This window comes from Grus americana, chromosome 1 (assembly GCF_028858705.1).
Source record: "Grus americana isolate bGruAme1 chromosome 1, bGruAme1.mat, whole genome shotgun sequence".
Classification (NCBI taxonomy): Eukaryota; Metazoa; Chordata; class Aves; order Gruiformes; family Gruidae; genus Grus; species Grus americana.
Genome location: NC_072852.1, coordinates 59389406 through 59405348, shown reverse-complemented (window position 1 = coordinate 59405348; position 15943 = coordinate 59389406). Strand labels below are relative to the sequence as shown.

At 46.2% G+C, this 15943-nt stretch overlaps 1 protein-coding gene across 12 annotated transcripts in view; it reads right to left on the bottom strand.

Moving 5' to 3' along the window:
• Nucleotides 1-704: 704 nt before the first annotated feature.
• Nucleotides 705-15943, bottom strand: part of RBFOX2 (RNA binding fox-1 homolog 2) — a 174393-nt gene continuing 159154 nt past the window's right edge. For 4 of the 12 annotated variants that reach the window (XM_054818483.1, XM_054818522.1, XM_054818513.1 and 1 more), the window contains 4 exons: nucleotides 11871-11947; nucleotides 9289-9377; nucleotides 8267-8339; nucleotides 705-7107 (listed from right to left, as the gene is read on the bottom strand). In XM_054818483.1, coding sequence (XP_054674458.1) covers nucleotides 7053-7107; nucleotides 8267-8339; nucleotides 9289-9377; nucleotides 11871-11947 — 294 coding nt within the window. In that variant the 3' untranslated portion in view covers nucleotides 705-7052. Of the gene's footprint in view, nucleotides 7108-8266; nucleotides 8340-9288; nucleotides 9378-11870; nucleotides 11948-14320; nucleotides 14364-15943 lie in introns of those variants that run through there. The other 8 variants (XM_054818498.1, XM_054818504.1, XR_008576118.1 and 5 more) reach the window with 6 other exon arrangements.

Sequence of the window (15943 nt, the reverse complement as noted above, 5' to 3'; positions counted from 1 at the left end):
ATTATTTGTTATTTTTAGGATCATTTCAGCGGAAAAGGCATCTAATTATATGGATATATATTAGCATGACATCTTTCACTTGAGGATCTCTAAGCACTTTGTAGAATATGAATGAATTCCTGCTTGTTGGCAGCGATACTCCTTTTATAGGCAGGACAACAGGAGCAGTGACTAAAAGACATGTCTCAACTCCCAGAGGAAATTTATGCCGAGCACAGGAACACCAGCTTCCAGTTGTGTGTGTTAACTATTAAACCTGTGCTAACACAGACAGCGGGAAGTTGCCTATACAGGCATTAAAGAAAACGCTGATACCGTAATTTGAAATCGTTCTCTCTCCTTCCACACTAACAGGTTCAAACACAGATTAGGCTTGGAGAGGACAGGGAAAAAAAAAAAAAGAAAGAAAAAACCCTAGGCTTCTTATCAAATACCAAACAAATGGCCCTTTTCTGCTAAAAAGCAGCAATGGGAAAGGACAGCAGGGAAAGGCATGGGGTTACGGAGAGCTTGGTGTATGAACGGGGGGATTTTGCCAGCAAGATTTGCCAAGCTTCATCCTTCATCACGGCTTAGAAGATCCTATCTCCCAGCTCGTTCTTCAGACCGGCTTCCCTTCTTCGCACTGTACCTGCCAGGGAGATGCACCAGCAAAATTCATCCGGAGGCACTGAAAGGCAGACAACACACGGGAGCCAGCAGACTGGTGTTTCTCTCTTTTATTTAAAAACAGTGCTTCATTACCATTCGCAAAGGGTTAGGAAGGGTTTCCCCCCTTGCTTAGAGTTTATAAAAGCCAGCAACATGATCAATAATTTATACACATGGATAGTAATACAAAAAAAAAAGGAATAAAAGCTAAAGATCTAACTACTCCGACCTTCACAATTCCAGCTACTTGATAATAATAGGAATAACCCAATGAATACTGTATGGTCTGAAAGCTACTATACAATATGATACTTAACGAGGGAGGGCGGGAAGTTAGAGGCTGTCACAAAGCCCTGGGATGCAGATACTGCTTCTCCAGAGTCAGCAGGGAAATGGGACCCTGGGCAAGCGGCTCGGGCGTCCTAGGAAATGATCCAGGGGAAGGGAACGCGTCCCACTCGGGACACGTCCTGTTCCCCAGCGGTACCTGGCAATGGGAGGTGCTGGGGAGACCGCGTGAAGGGGCAAGTCCGTCGCTGCCATTGGAGGTGCTGCGGCATCTCAGCCTTGCACTGAAATCTCCAAGTCTCAAGTACATCAGCCTGTGAGGTCAGTAAAATACTCCACCAGCTCCGTATCGCTCTACAGCCCTGGTTCGCATTTGCTATCAGCCCCAGGTTTTAGCTCCAGCTATTTACAAGCAGGATTTATCATATTTTTTTTAAAAAAAAGGAAAAAAAAAGAAAGAAAAACCAAAACCAAATCATATCCCCTGGGGTAAAAGAGGATTATTTCGTCTCTTGATAATGCAGCCAAATCAAGCTGCCAAAACTACAACACGCGCGCACACACAAAATACTGTGAACAGAAAAAAAAAAAAAAAAAAAGAAAAACATGACCAAAACTGAGACTACTTATGTGGGAGGCCTGATTTCTGAAAAGAATTCACTCCCTGGGGAAGCAACAAGTCCCTCCCAGCAGCAGAGAACTGGGAATCTGGCAAGTGATTTATTAACCCACTTCAGGAAAAAGTAACAAAAAAAAAAAAAGAAAAAAAAAGAAAAACCATTCCTAAGATTAACCGGCATTTTGCTGACTGCCAGCCACATGAATATTCGGGTGGACGGTTTTAGACACCAGCAATCTCCTGGTGAAATCAGGCAAGATTATTGGCTGATGTGTTCTTGCTCTACCACGAGTCAAAAGGCAGCGTGGGAAGCTTGTCTCCTGCACAAGCCTGGACCAGCTGCAGCCCACTACCCAGGGAGGACAACCGCTGGCTGCGCTTTCAACCACCGGCAACAAGTTGCCTTCCAGGGTTAGCAGTGGCAACGGAGACGGGATTTGGCCATCGCAAGTCCCGCTGAGGCTGCCATGGCTGTGCACTGCAGAGGGACGGGGACCATCCTGCCAAGTCCTGGCTAGAGGAAAGCGTACCGGGGAGAAACCCCAGAGCCTACTTGAAAAGGGCCCCATTTCACGCTCTGGCTATCAAGACTCCTGCTTGCCTTGTTGACTGGAGTTTTCATCGTAGAAGAGAAGTTTACCGGGGTTGGAGGGTGGAGAGGGCAATCAGTAAGGTGGGGGTGGAGGAAAGGGGCTTTTCAGACATTAACATCACCAAAAATAGTGTTTTATGCAACAAAGAATCAAGTCTCACCGGTGTATACTACAAAATGTTTGACATTTTCCAAGAGCATGACAAAATAAAAACACAAAAAAGTTTACATTGGATGTTCATCTTGTTCACTAGGTTGGGTTTGTTTTTCCCCTCCCCCTCCTATTTTAAAACAGTGCAAACAGGTAACACACTTAAAAATCACCCCTCTGCACCAAGGACAGCATTCCCCAGACGCTGCCAGGCTGGAGGGCCGCAGGCAGCAGGCTGCCTGCCACGCTGCCCGCGTGCTTTCCCTTTGGAGCTAGACTCAGCAAAAGCGCTCCCCAGAGCTGTTGTTTGGTTTTTCCCTTTATTGAATTCCTAAGTGCTCCCCAAACCTGTTCTCCGCTTACCTCCTCCTTCGGGGCCGGGATGGGAAGATACAGATAGGGACAGGTTGGGGAAAAACATGGGTAGGAACTGGGAGGCTCTGCTTTTATTCCCCGCTGCCAAAGCTCTGGGTGCTGGAATTGAAACCCCAGCAGCCAGCAATCTCTTTTCGGGCAAGGAAATGGTTCCATTAACCATTTCACAACTAGCACTCGAGCCAGCTATCCAGATAATCCTCCTCAGCTCTTGCTGCGCACTTCACATCCACAGATCTCAAAATGGGTGAAAACGGGATAAACTATTACCTTCACTTTAGGGACGGGGAAGCAACAAGTCTGGAGTAGCAACACGACTGCTCCACGATGACCCTTGAGGATCACTGACAGAGCCCTGCCCAAAACACAGGTCTCGGACTCCTGAGCTAGCGCTCTTTCTCGCTGGGCAAGTCTGCTCTCCCTCAGGCACTGGAACAGCCAAGCCACAGCTATTTTAAAATATGGCTTTGTCTATCTGAACTCATGACACAGGATCCACGCAACTGCTTAACCTGGGAATAGCTGGTTCTAGCAGGCTCGTACTGACCTCCCCGTTGTCTCCAGGTCCCGTCACGGCTTTTCTTAGAAAAGCTAACCCACCAACAAGAACGCAGCTTCCCTAGCACGGGGACAGTGACAACAGTTTGTTAACGTGCTGGGCATCAATATAACTTATTCCCAGTAGAGAATACACTATACCAGTAGAATTCATCTTTGTACCAGCACAACTGTACCCAGAAGGAAAGATAGACCTGCACATTAAATAAATCAAATCTTCAATCCAAAATTTTATCAGTATAGTATCATGTGCTGGCCAGACCTATTGCAAGACAGTACAAACAGCAACACTTAAAGAAACATCTTTTCCTCTACATCAGGAGGAATCCCGGATGCCACCAGACTAGAAGGTGACAAACAGCAAGCTATTCGCCAGGCTGCCTGTGTGGTTTCCCCTGGAAAGCCAAGCCCTGCTTTGCAAGGAACCTGTGACTGCAGACCCACCTCGGGGACTAGCACTAGCTGCCGTCGGTAAAATAAGCCAGGGCCCAGTTTATTCATTAAGTGTAAGTCATTTTGCATAGGGAGATATAGGCTTTGTCCTCAACTTCTTCAGAAGATGGATATAGCCACAGCTTGGCTACTCTGAATGCATCTTAAGCCAGTTCATAACACATCTGAGTGAAACCAGAGCTGCTGTTTGCCAAGAGAGAAGAAAGGCTGAAGAGCTGTCCCGTCACGGCACAACACTCACTTGAGAAACCTCGCTGCAAAATTCCAGCTGGCTTGCAAGTTTTTGGGAGGTCTGGTGCTCCGGAGACCCGGAACCAGCGAGCTACCTCCGGTCCCCAGCTGCGCAAGCGTCCCGGCATCCCCTCTGCAGCTCACTGCCGAGAGCAGGAAGCCGGGCTATCGGCGAGTTGCCTCAGCGGGGATCTTGCAGCATTAACTTCGGAGTCAAGGAGACACCGGCTGGTTAATGCACCGGAGGAGCCTGGCAAGAAGCAACCAGAGCAGGCTGGGCTCAAATACAGGAGGAATCAGGCTGGATGGTCTAGAACAGGTATTACTCGGAGATCATACAGCAGGGGACCACGGCCCCGCAAAGGTTGGGCGCTTCTGCACTGAACTCCTCACACTCCTAATATACTCAGGCGGGCTGAAGCTGCCATGCATAGACTCTGCTCGGAGGCAGAAACAGGGCTGGCCTCTCTACTCCAGAGAGGCCGAGTGGCAGGGAAGGGGGGGGGGATTGCAGGTGGCACTGCCAGGGCAGGGGAGGGCACTCGGGGAGGGAGAGCCCAGCTTTTCGGGAGCTGCAGTCAGAACCAGCTGAACTGAAAGGTAGGAAAACGGGCAGAGGGGCAAGCAGCTGCCCCTGCCGGGCTCTGCAAGCTGCGCTCCTCTCGCTTGCAGCCTGCAGACCTGCTGCATGAGGAACTGCCTGCGGGCAAGGGAAGGGACGGCCTCACTCAGCCCCTCTGCCCCACAGGCAAGTAGAACAAGTCCAGTAGAGGCTTTTGCTGCGTCTCAGCTCCAGAAGTCTCCTGGCTGCCCTGCAGTGAAAATGGCTCCCCTTGAATATGACTATTTCTACCACAAGTCCTCCCTCTCCTATCCCAACTCAGACAGTAAAAAGCCCCAAGTCCCCCTCATTTCCTAGATTTTGTGAAAGCCCCAACACCCTGTTCCCCCCCATTTTCAAGCTAACTAAAATATTTATGTACAAACAACAAAAAATTGTCATAACAGCAACAAACCAAACTTTGGCTTGGAAAAAAAAAGTTAAAAACCAACAATAAAACCAGAAGAAAAAAAAAACCCAAACAAACAATAAAAGGTGGCCAACAGGCTGGCAGTTTGGTGTCCCCTTTATCTAGCTATTCCTCCAGAGAATCAATAGCTTCAGGGTCTCTAGCTTAACTAATGGCTTCCCCATCCTTCTCATTTGAGGTGCCTCCCCTCTGCTACGCACAGAGAGGCTCCATGTATCACTGGAGAACAGCAAAAAAAAAAAAGCGTGGTGTTGTGTGGCTGGGTCAGGACACCTCCCCGAGAGCTCTGCTTGTTGACATCGTTTAGTGTTAAATGCAGGAGGTTTCCTATTCTGGTATTAGCGGTGGATGGAGAAGCAGGTGTACGACAGGAGTTGGAGAGGCTCCACCAACAAACCCATGCCCCATGCAGCCCTTCTGGGGGCGGTGAGCTCACTCACCCCAGTATCAATCAAGGGAGACGAGGCAGCCTAATAAAACTGCGCTTCTGCATTTCTCTGACACGTAGTTAGAGACCCTGCTGCTGAGCACTGGGAGCACTCTAGGAGTCAGCAGCTGAGCGGGGAGGTCTGGAGAGCAGCAACTCCCCATCAAAGCACAGCTCACGCACTCATCTAAAAACGCAGGCTTTGAAACACAGCAAAATGACTGTACGTGAGAGCAGAAGGGACAGTCTTGGGAGTCATGGAGGCCTCCCCTAAATAGTCTCTCTGCTTCCTAATCTTCTAATACGTAGTGTCTATACGGACTCAGCAGACCAGGTGCACAACTTTCTATGAGAGGCTGGGCAAAACAGACCCAGGGGCTCCAGCGTAACTATGTGAGGGCCTGAAATAGCTTGTGTTGGGAAGTTCCTATGAATTCAGAGCTTGCACAAACGCTTCTGCCTCCTCTTAAACTCCTGACTGAAACAAAACTACTTCAGGATCATGTTTAGATATAAAGGACCCTCTTCCCCCACACAAACCCACACGCTTGCCCCTTGCCTCAAGCAGCTTATACACGACTTGTTTTTCCTCACTCACGTTATCTGAAACGCATTACTTGCGGAAGTGCCTGAGCAGCTCAGGATGAAGAGGAGGAGAGACCTCACATGCTGGACCTCAGAATGCCCAAGCAGGGCACTGATGCATGGTTCTTCTGCTAGCTTTCTTCCTCTGCAAGGCTGCATGTGCTGCACCTCCACAAGTTTAACCGCTTGCTGTCTGCAACAGAGCTACTCTGTGTGATGCTGCATCACATCTGCCACTCCTCAAGGAAAGAAGGGGAGGAAAGAGACAGCAAGGGAGAAAGATCTTGAAAAGGAGGAAGGAAAACGGAGATAATTACAGCCACCAGCAATGGACAACAATCAGCTAGAGTGTGTGGGGTGGGGAAAGATCATCCTCATCAACAACTCCTTTCAAAGTCTCGTCCCCTATACAGCAGATAACAGCCGGTCTTGGGGCAGGTTGACAAAATCTTCTCTTGCAAAATCTAAATTCCTGACATTGCTGAAACTGTCCCAAACCTGTGCATGTCAGATGGTGATAAAAACCGAGGAAAGTCTCTGCATTTCCCCCATTTTCAAATGTAAGTGACTATTTCCCACCAGCATTAAGGTCCCAGCCACAGCGTGCTTCCTTCTGCAGACCAGAAACACAGCAGGTGGAGACTTCTCCCTCACATCCTCCTGTCTCACAGACACTGAGCACCAGACCCAGGGAAGTAACTCTGTCTGCGTGTTCCTGATTAATTGCATGATATCGGTTTCTAACAGCTTTCCTTATCGCTAATCGCCTTTTCCGTGATTGGTAGGATAAGCTATGCACCAACATACAGACACGGAAATGCATTATTTTTACCACAGTTAAAAAAACCCCAAAAACAAAAACAAAAAAAAAACAAACCAAAAAAATGCACAATCTTTGGAACAAAAGAATTAAAGGCAGAAATTTAAAGAAAAAAAAAATACATATTCAAAGAACATAGTGAGGTATAAAAAAGTATTTTCTCTTTTGTTTTTTGTTTTTCCTCCTCGTCTTGCTATAGAGTTCCTCTACTAGTAAATATTGCAATAGCCAGGCCTCATGAACTGGGGGGGCTGTCCCACTTGCAGGGGGCTCACGTCACTTCAGTAGGGGGCAAATCGGCTGTAGCCACCTCGGTATAAACTCGCCTGTAGAAATTAAATGAGAGAAGAAGAGGTTGTTAGGAGGTGAACTGTGAAGAAATACTCAGGACAGCACCCGAATGCTCTCGGAAGGACTAACAGACATGTCCTGGCACTGACCCGCCACCATCAGCACCTGGAGCAAAAGAGGAGAACCTTGCCTGCAAAACCAAAGACATGGCTCAGGAGGACATGCTCACAATCAGCCAGCTGGAGGTGAATTTTGGCAAGTCTCGGTCAAAGGGAGTTCATTACCAGAGATGTCACTTATGAGTCCTAATCTCTGAGACAGTTGTCCAGGCTGTCTTTATAGATAGCAGAAACCAGGACTTCTAGGATGCTCTTCACCTCACCTGAAGGTAAAGGTCTAAAATAGACACGATGACCTGGTATCCTAGTAGTACCTGCTTTTCCTTCATTGACCCTGAAGAGAACCCACATGATGAGCTGAGGCTCAAATGGAGGTGCTACACTGCAGGTATCTATATTTAGGTGTCTTTTTCTCTGAACACATTTGTATTCCAGCCTTTGCAACAACACAGATACTGCGCTGGCTAGAGCAGATGGGCAAGCATGTGTTTTCAGCAAGCTGCTCCACTCCCCTCCGATGCCAGCATACCTCATTCCTGTCCTTGCATAACTACTGCTGGCAGCAGTGGCGTCCTTCCACTAGTGGAAGAGGGGAACCAAGTGGAGCAGCTTTGCTGCAAGATGTCACGAGAACAACTTATTCCCTTGCTTCCTAGAACTGACTTCTCAACATGCAACATGAGCCTTTAAAGTTAATGAAAATGGCAATAAAGGGTGTCTTGTATCTGTAACCATTGCTGATTTTTGCTCTACATATCACCTTGATACACTTCAACTGATACATCAATAACGTTCTGGCTCCTGACATTTCTGGCCAGTCTTCTACCATCTCCTTTGTACTAGATGATGTGCAAGACCAAGTGGTAACTGGTCTCCTACAACTTGGCTCATTTCCTTGTGCATACACACAAACATATGAACACAGAACAACTGGGAACCCCGCACTGCAGCTAAGGACCTCCTCCCTCAACAAAAAAGTTCTTCTGGGTGAAGTTTTATTACCTGATACCCACTGAACAGAGCTGTTCCCCATGCTGGAAATGAGAAACAGCACAAGAAAGAAAATCCCACTTACCACAGCGCCAACTCCGTAGCTAGCGGCAGGGGCAAGGGCATGGTAAGGATCTGCTGTGTACACCCTGCCATAACTGAAAAGAGGAAGAAAAGATATAAAAAAAAAAAAGAGAAAAAAGAAAGTCATTTCAGAGGGGCAGAGAAACAACTATCTGACCACAGGCAATGGAAGCAGCAGCATGCCCTTCTACACACATGTATGCGTACATGCACACACATGCATGCAGGCAGCCCTTCTTCAAAGAGATCCTACAAGCATGCTGCCATGCATCGTATGAGATGGGCAAGAGAATGACCTGCAAGGAGGAACGTGGATGAGCTGTAGGAAAGAGGTCAGCACCTTTGACACGACAGCTAGAGCATCCCTTACCTCGCGTGATGCAATTTGGGAGGAGAGTGACTGCTAGCACTACTGGCACGGTAACAGCTGCTAAATGGAAAGCTGCGAGGGATTCTCCAGAATGAGAAGGGAGTATAAACTTCAATGGTCTCGCATGCGCTAGGATTAAAACATGGCCTCACTGCACAGGAGATGAAAAATCTTAAGGCAAGTACTCTGATGATGATAATCCTTTGTGTCTATACAGAGCTAGCTGCGTGTTAAAGCATCCTAGACTACTGTATGAGCTAAGTAATTCTTACTTTATGGATGAGGAGAGAAATGCACCCAGTGATTAAACAACCTGCCCAGAGTCACAGAGCAAGGAGCTGGCAAGGCAAGCCAGGTCTTTTGACTCTGAGGCCGTAACCACACTGCCTCCTTTGTGCAGAGAATCACAAGGATAGGAAAGAGGCCAGGATTTGTGCCAGCTCACATACACCGGAGGGCAATACTGCCCAGGAGCAGAGAGACAAACCATGCATTCAAGTCTTTCATGTTGGGTCGTGCATGCATGTGCACGCGTGCGAGAGCAAGTAAGACAAAGAAACAGGGAAAGAAGTACAAGTACTGTAATGGATCAATGCTCCTTGAATCCCTGAGCACAGCAAGCTAGCCCCCATGGACACCTCCCCCTTACATACCCATCGCTGTAAGCTGCTGCAGCGGCTGCAGCGGCTGTGGCTGCTGTTGCAGTAGCAGGCTGTGCATATCTGTAGGCTGCGTATCCACCCTGCAGGAGAGAAGAGAACTGACTTTACAGATACCTGTCCACCCACGCAGAGTGTAAAAAATAAAAAAATGAAAAAAAGTCACACACATCACAAGGAGAGGAAGTGTTTCAAACTGCATCAGCTCCCATGTCATGTCTATCGCAAGTATTGCCCATTAACTCATGTATATTCCTTTCCTCAGAAGGACCAAGGAGATACTTCCGTTACCCTGTTTAGCAGAAGGAATAAACTAAAGCAAGCCTGAGTATGGTTATATCCCTGCAAGAAATTAAATTTGGCATGGAGGAATTGAAAACCAGAAGAGAGCTGAAATCTTGCACACGATGTAGTTTTTATGTCCCCTTGCTTTTACACTGGGAAAATCAGAAGCGGGAGCTTTCTGAAGTATTTTAGAAAGGGGACCATTCAGATAAATTCCTAGGTTTTTTTCCCCTCTCTTTAAGCCTGAGAAACCCAAAAGGCTAGAATTTCATTTGGTCCAGATGTGTAAAAGTATCAATAGCCCGAGAAGCCAAAAAGCAATCAGGAAAAGATGGTCTCAGGGCTGGCCACAAGCAAACTGACATTCATACCAACCAGACCATTCTCCCCTCCCTCCATGTAAGAAGGAAACAAGTTGGGGGAAATTATGCCAGAACAGTCTGTATTGCTGCTGCATTTCAGCCCATGCTACACACCTGTAGTAAAGGTCTTTAAAATCCTTACACTGAGAAGAGGGAATTACTAAAAACGTGCTTACAGCTGAGTTGGCAAAATGTGAATCCTGACCCAGAGGAAGACCTGCGAGTCTCCTCCTGGAGCTCCCACAAGGAGCTCTTGGGGCAGAGGAAGACCTGGCTCAGACAGGCAGCTCTGCACACCCTGCAATAACAAAGGACGGAGGCCAGCCACCTTTCAGACTGGGGCAAAGGCTGTGGGGCAGGCAGCAAAGAGGGCTCTGAAGCCCAGGTTAGATCTTTCTTTATTGTACGTTTCTTAACATTATTTTTGTTAACTTGAGAGGGCAATGGTAAATGAACTGTGGCTTCGATTTGCTAGAAACACAATGAGCCATAAATAACATCAGAAAATTCCAGATTGCTTCTGGTTTTTTGTGGGGTTTTTTGCTTGGTTTTAGTTTAGGGTTTTTTGGGTTTTTTTGGTTGTTGCTTTTTTTTTTTTTCTTCAATTGACGTTTCAGAGTTTGAAGAACCAGAAGGCAGACTTACGCTCTTCACCTCCAGAATCAGCTCAACGTACCTCTACCACTTCTTCCCTATAGATCTTTTGCATATATCTAAGAGTACAAGATCAGCTCTACTACAGGACTGCATGTTTGCTCAGCAGTGCTCAGTTTTGGGCTAGGTAGCTTTTAAATTAGAAGTAATGATTTTAAATTAATTTTGGTTGCTTTTGTGGAGCCTGCATTAGCCCCACAAAGGCTAACATGCTACCTAAAACACACCTGGGGACCCTCTCCTACTCTGGAGGAAGGGGACTTACAGCCTTTTCAATCTTCTAGTTAACAAAAGAAAGAGTAACACAAATCCACACCTCTGAAACATCACCACATTGCCTACAAGAGATGTCATGTTACAGTTTTGCCATTTTATAATCTCATCTAGCTGTTTCAATGCCTGTATTTCAGCTTGATGGTCGGGGAAGGTTTAGTTCGGTTTTGGCATGCTATCGTTGCACCACCATTACTCCCACCACCAAAACACAACAGAGATGAGAGGAATGAGGTGCAGCCTTAATCCAAATCAAACCTTCATCGACCTCACTAAGTTAAGACAAAACTTCATACCAATGTCCCTGTGGTACTCTCTGAAGTTCATGAGCTTCCTAAACTCTTGATCGGGTCTGTTGCTTGGGCACGGCGCACGAGGCGCAACCCTCCTGGGGGGAGCCAGCTTCAGTGTGCACCCAGACTCCCACTCTGCCCCACGCTTGCCAGCCACATTTCAGATCAGAATCCATTTCGAATGTGCCTGGCTCTGAACATGACAGCGAGATGCAGTTTGAAACCAAAAAGGGTTATCATGTAATTCTCTTTTAACTCATGTCTCTTGTAAAGGAAAATGAAACCAAACCAAAACAAAAGCAAAAAAAAAAAAAAGAAGAAAAGAAAAGAAGGGTTGGAATCAGGTGTGGGAGGGGGAATGGCGTAACATTTATTAATCAAAATTAAAAACTAAGCATGCTGACATCTGGAGCTAGAACAACCAGCAAAGTCACCACGTTCAGACTCATATTGGCTAGTTCTATCCATCCCAGCATTCTCTTGGGACAGCAGTTCGCCCTAGGCTCTACCACAAGCTCAGTGAAGTACACAGCCTCAAGTACTAGAGCGTGCAGCCACAACAACCTGCTATTACGGAAACAGTCAGTCACCACTGGAGTTAACATTCCAACCTTAACAACTCCCGCAGCCTCCCGCCCTCGCCCCCGAAATGGCTCCCACCCTAGCCCTGTCCCACACCACAATGTTAATAATTATAACAAGCAATAACCCATCTGTTATATCAGAGAAGGGAACAGAGACTCCACTGAGAGATTTAGAGCGGGATGTTAACATTTCTTCAGTCAACTGCACAACAAACAAAAAAAACAGGAGAAATAATTCATTGGAGAAATGAAGTTAAGAAATAGCTGACATGTGTATTGCTTTTTAACCATGCACTGATGCAAAATTGAAGCTACTGTTAATTTAAAAAAAAAAAAAAGAAAAAAGTCACAGGAGAGAGGTACACACACATGGGCAGACCCGTTCACAGTTCAAAGGGGTCTGCAAATTCTACTTGCGTGTACTTCAAATAAAACCAAAAATGGGGATTATAATGGCCATGGTACGTTCCTGTCACAGGAGCAATGAGTGTGGACAGCTGGGGGATTTCTGACACGGGGATGTATTTAGCATGACCAGCAGGTCCAAATACACCAAATCAGGGTGAAGAAAAGAGGAGGAAAGTTGCGACTATTACTCATTATTTCATAAATGCTTTCACCAAGCTCTGGGACCAGTACAGCAAAGGAGACACCGTGCAGGTCACCATACCCAGCTGATGCTCCAGTTCTCAATAACCCAGGATCCACCTGTAATTCCATCAATGCACCTAAAGCCCTGCTCAGCTTGTCCAATGCACCAGTTATTTTCTCCTGCTATTCCTGTCCGCACACAACTTTAACTGGTATGCAGAGCTCATCCATAACCTCGGCTACATGGTCCTACCACCTCTAATGATTTCTGATGCCACTCACTTCGGGTACTCTAGTAAATATAAACTACAACAGAGTACAGCATCTTCAACAAACATGAACAATCATGTTTCCCAATAAAAGAAATAATAACTAAAAAAAAGGCAAAAAAAAAAAAAAAAAAAGGCCCTTGCTAGCTGCACCACACTCCTCCAGTACCACAGCTAAACTGCAACAGAAGACACCACTGGGTGGTGTAGTCCCTGAAACCAGGGACAGCCACACAAACTCCCACTCCATCTATGTAACTGAAGTGATTCCACAGGGACAGGTTTACCTATCTAGGTTCAGTTTTTAAAATCTTTAGCCTCATCTCAAAAGAAACAAGTGCAGCTGAGCTTCTTGCGAAGATGTTAAGTTAGAGACATTTTTATCAAAGGGACAGTGTAAACACTGTCTCGACAAAGAAATAGGGGAACTAAAGAAAAGGCTTATGTATGCATTTTTACTGGGCAGTAAGAATCAAAAGGACTGTCTAAATCAAGATTGGTCCTTTCCAGCACAGTCTTTTGGATTGTCTGGGGAGCATACGAGAGATACGAACACAACCCTAAGTGTTGCTTATCTTAATTCAAGTTCCCTTTCTCTAGATATCCTGCCAGTGTTGCTGGGGCTGTGCTAAACCCCTTTCCCCATGTGAATGTGTAGCACTTGAGCCTATAGATCTCAATTGTCAAACAACCGTATTTGCTCAGGTATTCACAAAAGCCCAAACTTAAAATGTTATCATCCTTGGCTCATCCACGAAGCAAGAAAATATTTTTTTAAATTCCTTCTTTAACATTAGATGATAGCTTTTTCAATATTGTCATATATCCTCTGAAATAACACAAACACGGCAAAACAACATAGACAGGAAGCTGCAATCCCAACTAAAGCAGCATTCCAATTACTGAGCATGTTAATGTAGATAAACGAGCACTTTAAGACTATACAGTTCAGCTCAAAAGAAGTCCATCTTCTCTTCCACTCTTCAGGTCCATATTAGTTGATCCTTCCAACGAGAACGTGAGGAAATCCAAAACTATAGCTTACTATGTCCTATAGTATAAGCCTCCCTTTTCTTTTTCCCTTGCTGCCTTAGATAGGAGCACAAAGTGTGTTGCTGGCCCTCTTTACTGCAAAGAGCCTTTATGCCAGTAAGACACAAGCATTCCCATACCCCTGGAGAAATGTGCAACACATGGTACCAGTTACATAGGTTTGAACACCTGCCAGGTTTAGGCAGTGAGCCCAATTTTAGGATCTTTTATTTGTCATATCTCATATGTGTCTTCTCCACCCCCCAAACTGCCCTATAACAGAAGTTAAGAAGCAGAAAGGGCTAGAGCCGTTTCCAGTATTTCTGTATTAGAAGGGTGGCATACGTGCACCAGGAATGAGCATGAATGAATTAAAAGAGGTGACAGGACAACGGTGTCCATTGCAGCAGGTGCTTCTACATGGTAATGGGACAAGCATGACCTTGTTAACCCTTCCATTGAATTTATATTATTATTTTTTTTGAATGAAATGCCACTTGGTGTGAAATCTGGACACGCGCCGCCCTGCCATAGCAGGGGCTCGGATCACACGTGAGTCTGCGCTGCCCTAAAAAAGCCTCTGTTCCCATCTCTAATGTGGTGCTGGAATGGTTAGTATAATTCAGTTTTTTCCACTGCAATCCACAATCTGATTGGTTGGCAGGTCACACTGGCACTCCTACCTGAGGTATTTTAGCGCTAATGATTGGTTCCTGTAAGACTATTCTATAACAGAACACAGGAAGAGCAGTTCAAAAAAACACAGCTGTGGAAAGAAACAATCATACAAACAGCCCGCGGCGGGGCTCACCAGCCTTTTCTTTCCAGTGGATGCAAGCACGCTTTTCACAGGCAGGAGCAGTCTTCACACAGGTGGGTTTGTTTGGGTTTCCCCCCCGCCGCCCAGATTGACCCCATTGTAGAAGAAAGATAACCTTTCTTATGATCCAAAATGAAGCCCTCTGCATCCTGGGGCAGGTTGTTTTATGAATTCAGGTGTCTTGCCAGAGTGGGATGCATCCAACAAGAGATGGAATGCCTTCTTCACAGAAGAAATGGCTAGCAGGATGGTTGCCCCAGGAAAGAAAAAAGGAGTGAGGAAGAGGAGGAGGAGGAAAATGAGAAATTGGTGGATAACGTATGCAGAAACAGCAGCCCAAACTTGGGACACTTCACCTTGCCTACCACTAACCACTCCCTGCCAGCTCAGCTCCTTTTCACCCTTCCCTGACACAACCCTATGGATCAAGACAACCTAAGGGAACCTCAATTTAACTTTCCCCCCAGTTATAACTGCTTCCCTTCCATAATCTGGACAAGCCTTCCACAGCAACCAGAGGGACGTAAGCACTGCAGGGAAAAGCACGACAAATCAGTGGGGCACAGGGACACCAGAATCATTCCACTTGTGCCAAGCAAATTGTTTGGAAGGGTAATGTCATATTTGGATTATGATAACTTTTTCCTGAGCTCCATCAGAGGGCTCTGGGCAGCAATAACATAGGAAAAAGCACCACCATCTACCTTCACGAATCCCCTCTTCTATCGTCCTGCTTTCTGACAGTGAGACCAAAGTCACCAACAGCCAAGTCATCAGAAATCCACTTAACAGTTCTAACCTGACTCGGGGACTTGTTTTTGTGTTACGTGATGCTACTGCACTGCAGCACCAAGTGGTTACAGGGATTCTTCATTACTGAAGTCTCTGTCCTTAAAACATGTTAAATAAACCTCTCCTCCCCAGCTGCAATGGAAGCTCTGAAAGGAGCTTTGTCAAAATAAATAGGGAGTAACCCTGGCCAGTCTTCCCTTTCAACATGACAGCCTCTTATATACCGTACTCTGAGGGAAGAGGCACTAAGCATTGCTCATTTGCTTGCTTACTTGCTGCAGCAAAGTCAGTGGACTGTAAAACTCGTGTTTTAGGAGTGAGGCGGGAAAACCCAGAACCCTCTGTAGCTCTTGACACAGTTTTATATAGGAACACTTGACTAGGCAGATCAATTTTTAAAAGGACTGCACACAATAGCTATGTAGGAATGAAGAAATGCATCCACTATCTCTATGCTCAGAGAGCACATCTTCCGACTGTTGTAACCGCGTTGGGTAAAGTGCCTTTACAGGACTTCACCCTCCATATAAGCCAACAAAATCCAAAAACTAATTCCATCTATTATCTTGAGTCTAACCCCAGGGTCCTCTTCATAAATGTCAGGAGTAGCACCTTCAAAGGAGCGGGGATGTGAAAAGTATGCCAACAACCGTGCCACTTCCCAATACAAAACTTCTCCAGCTCCAAAGAGCTA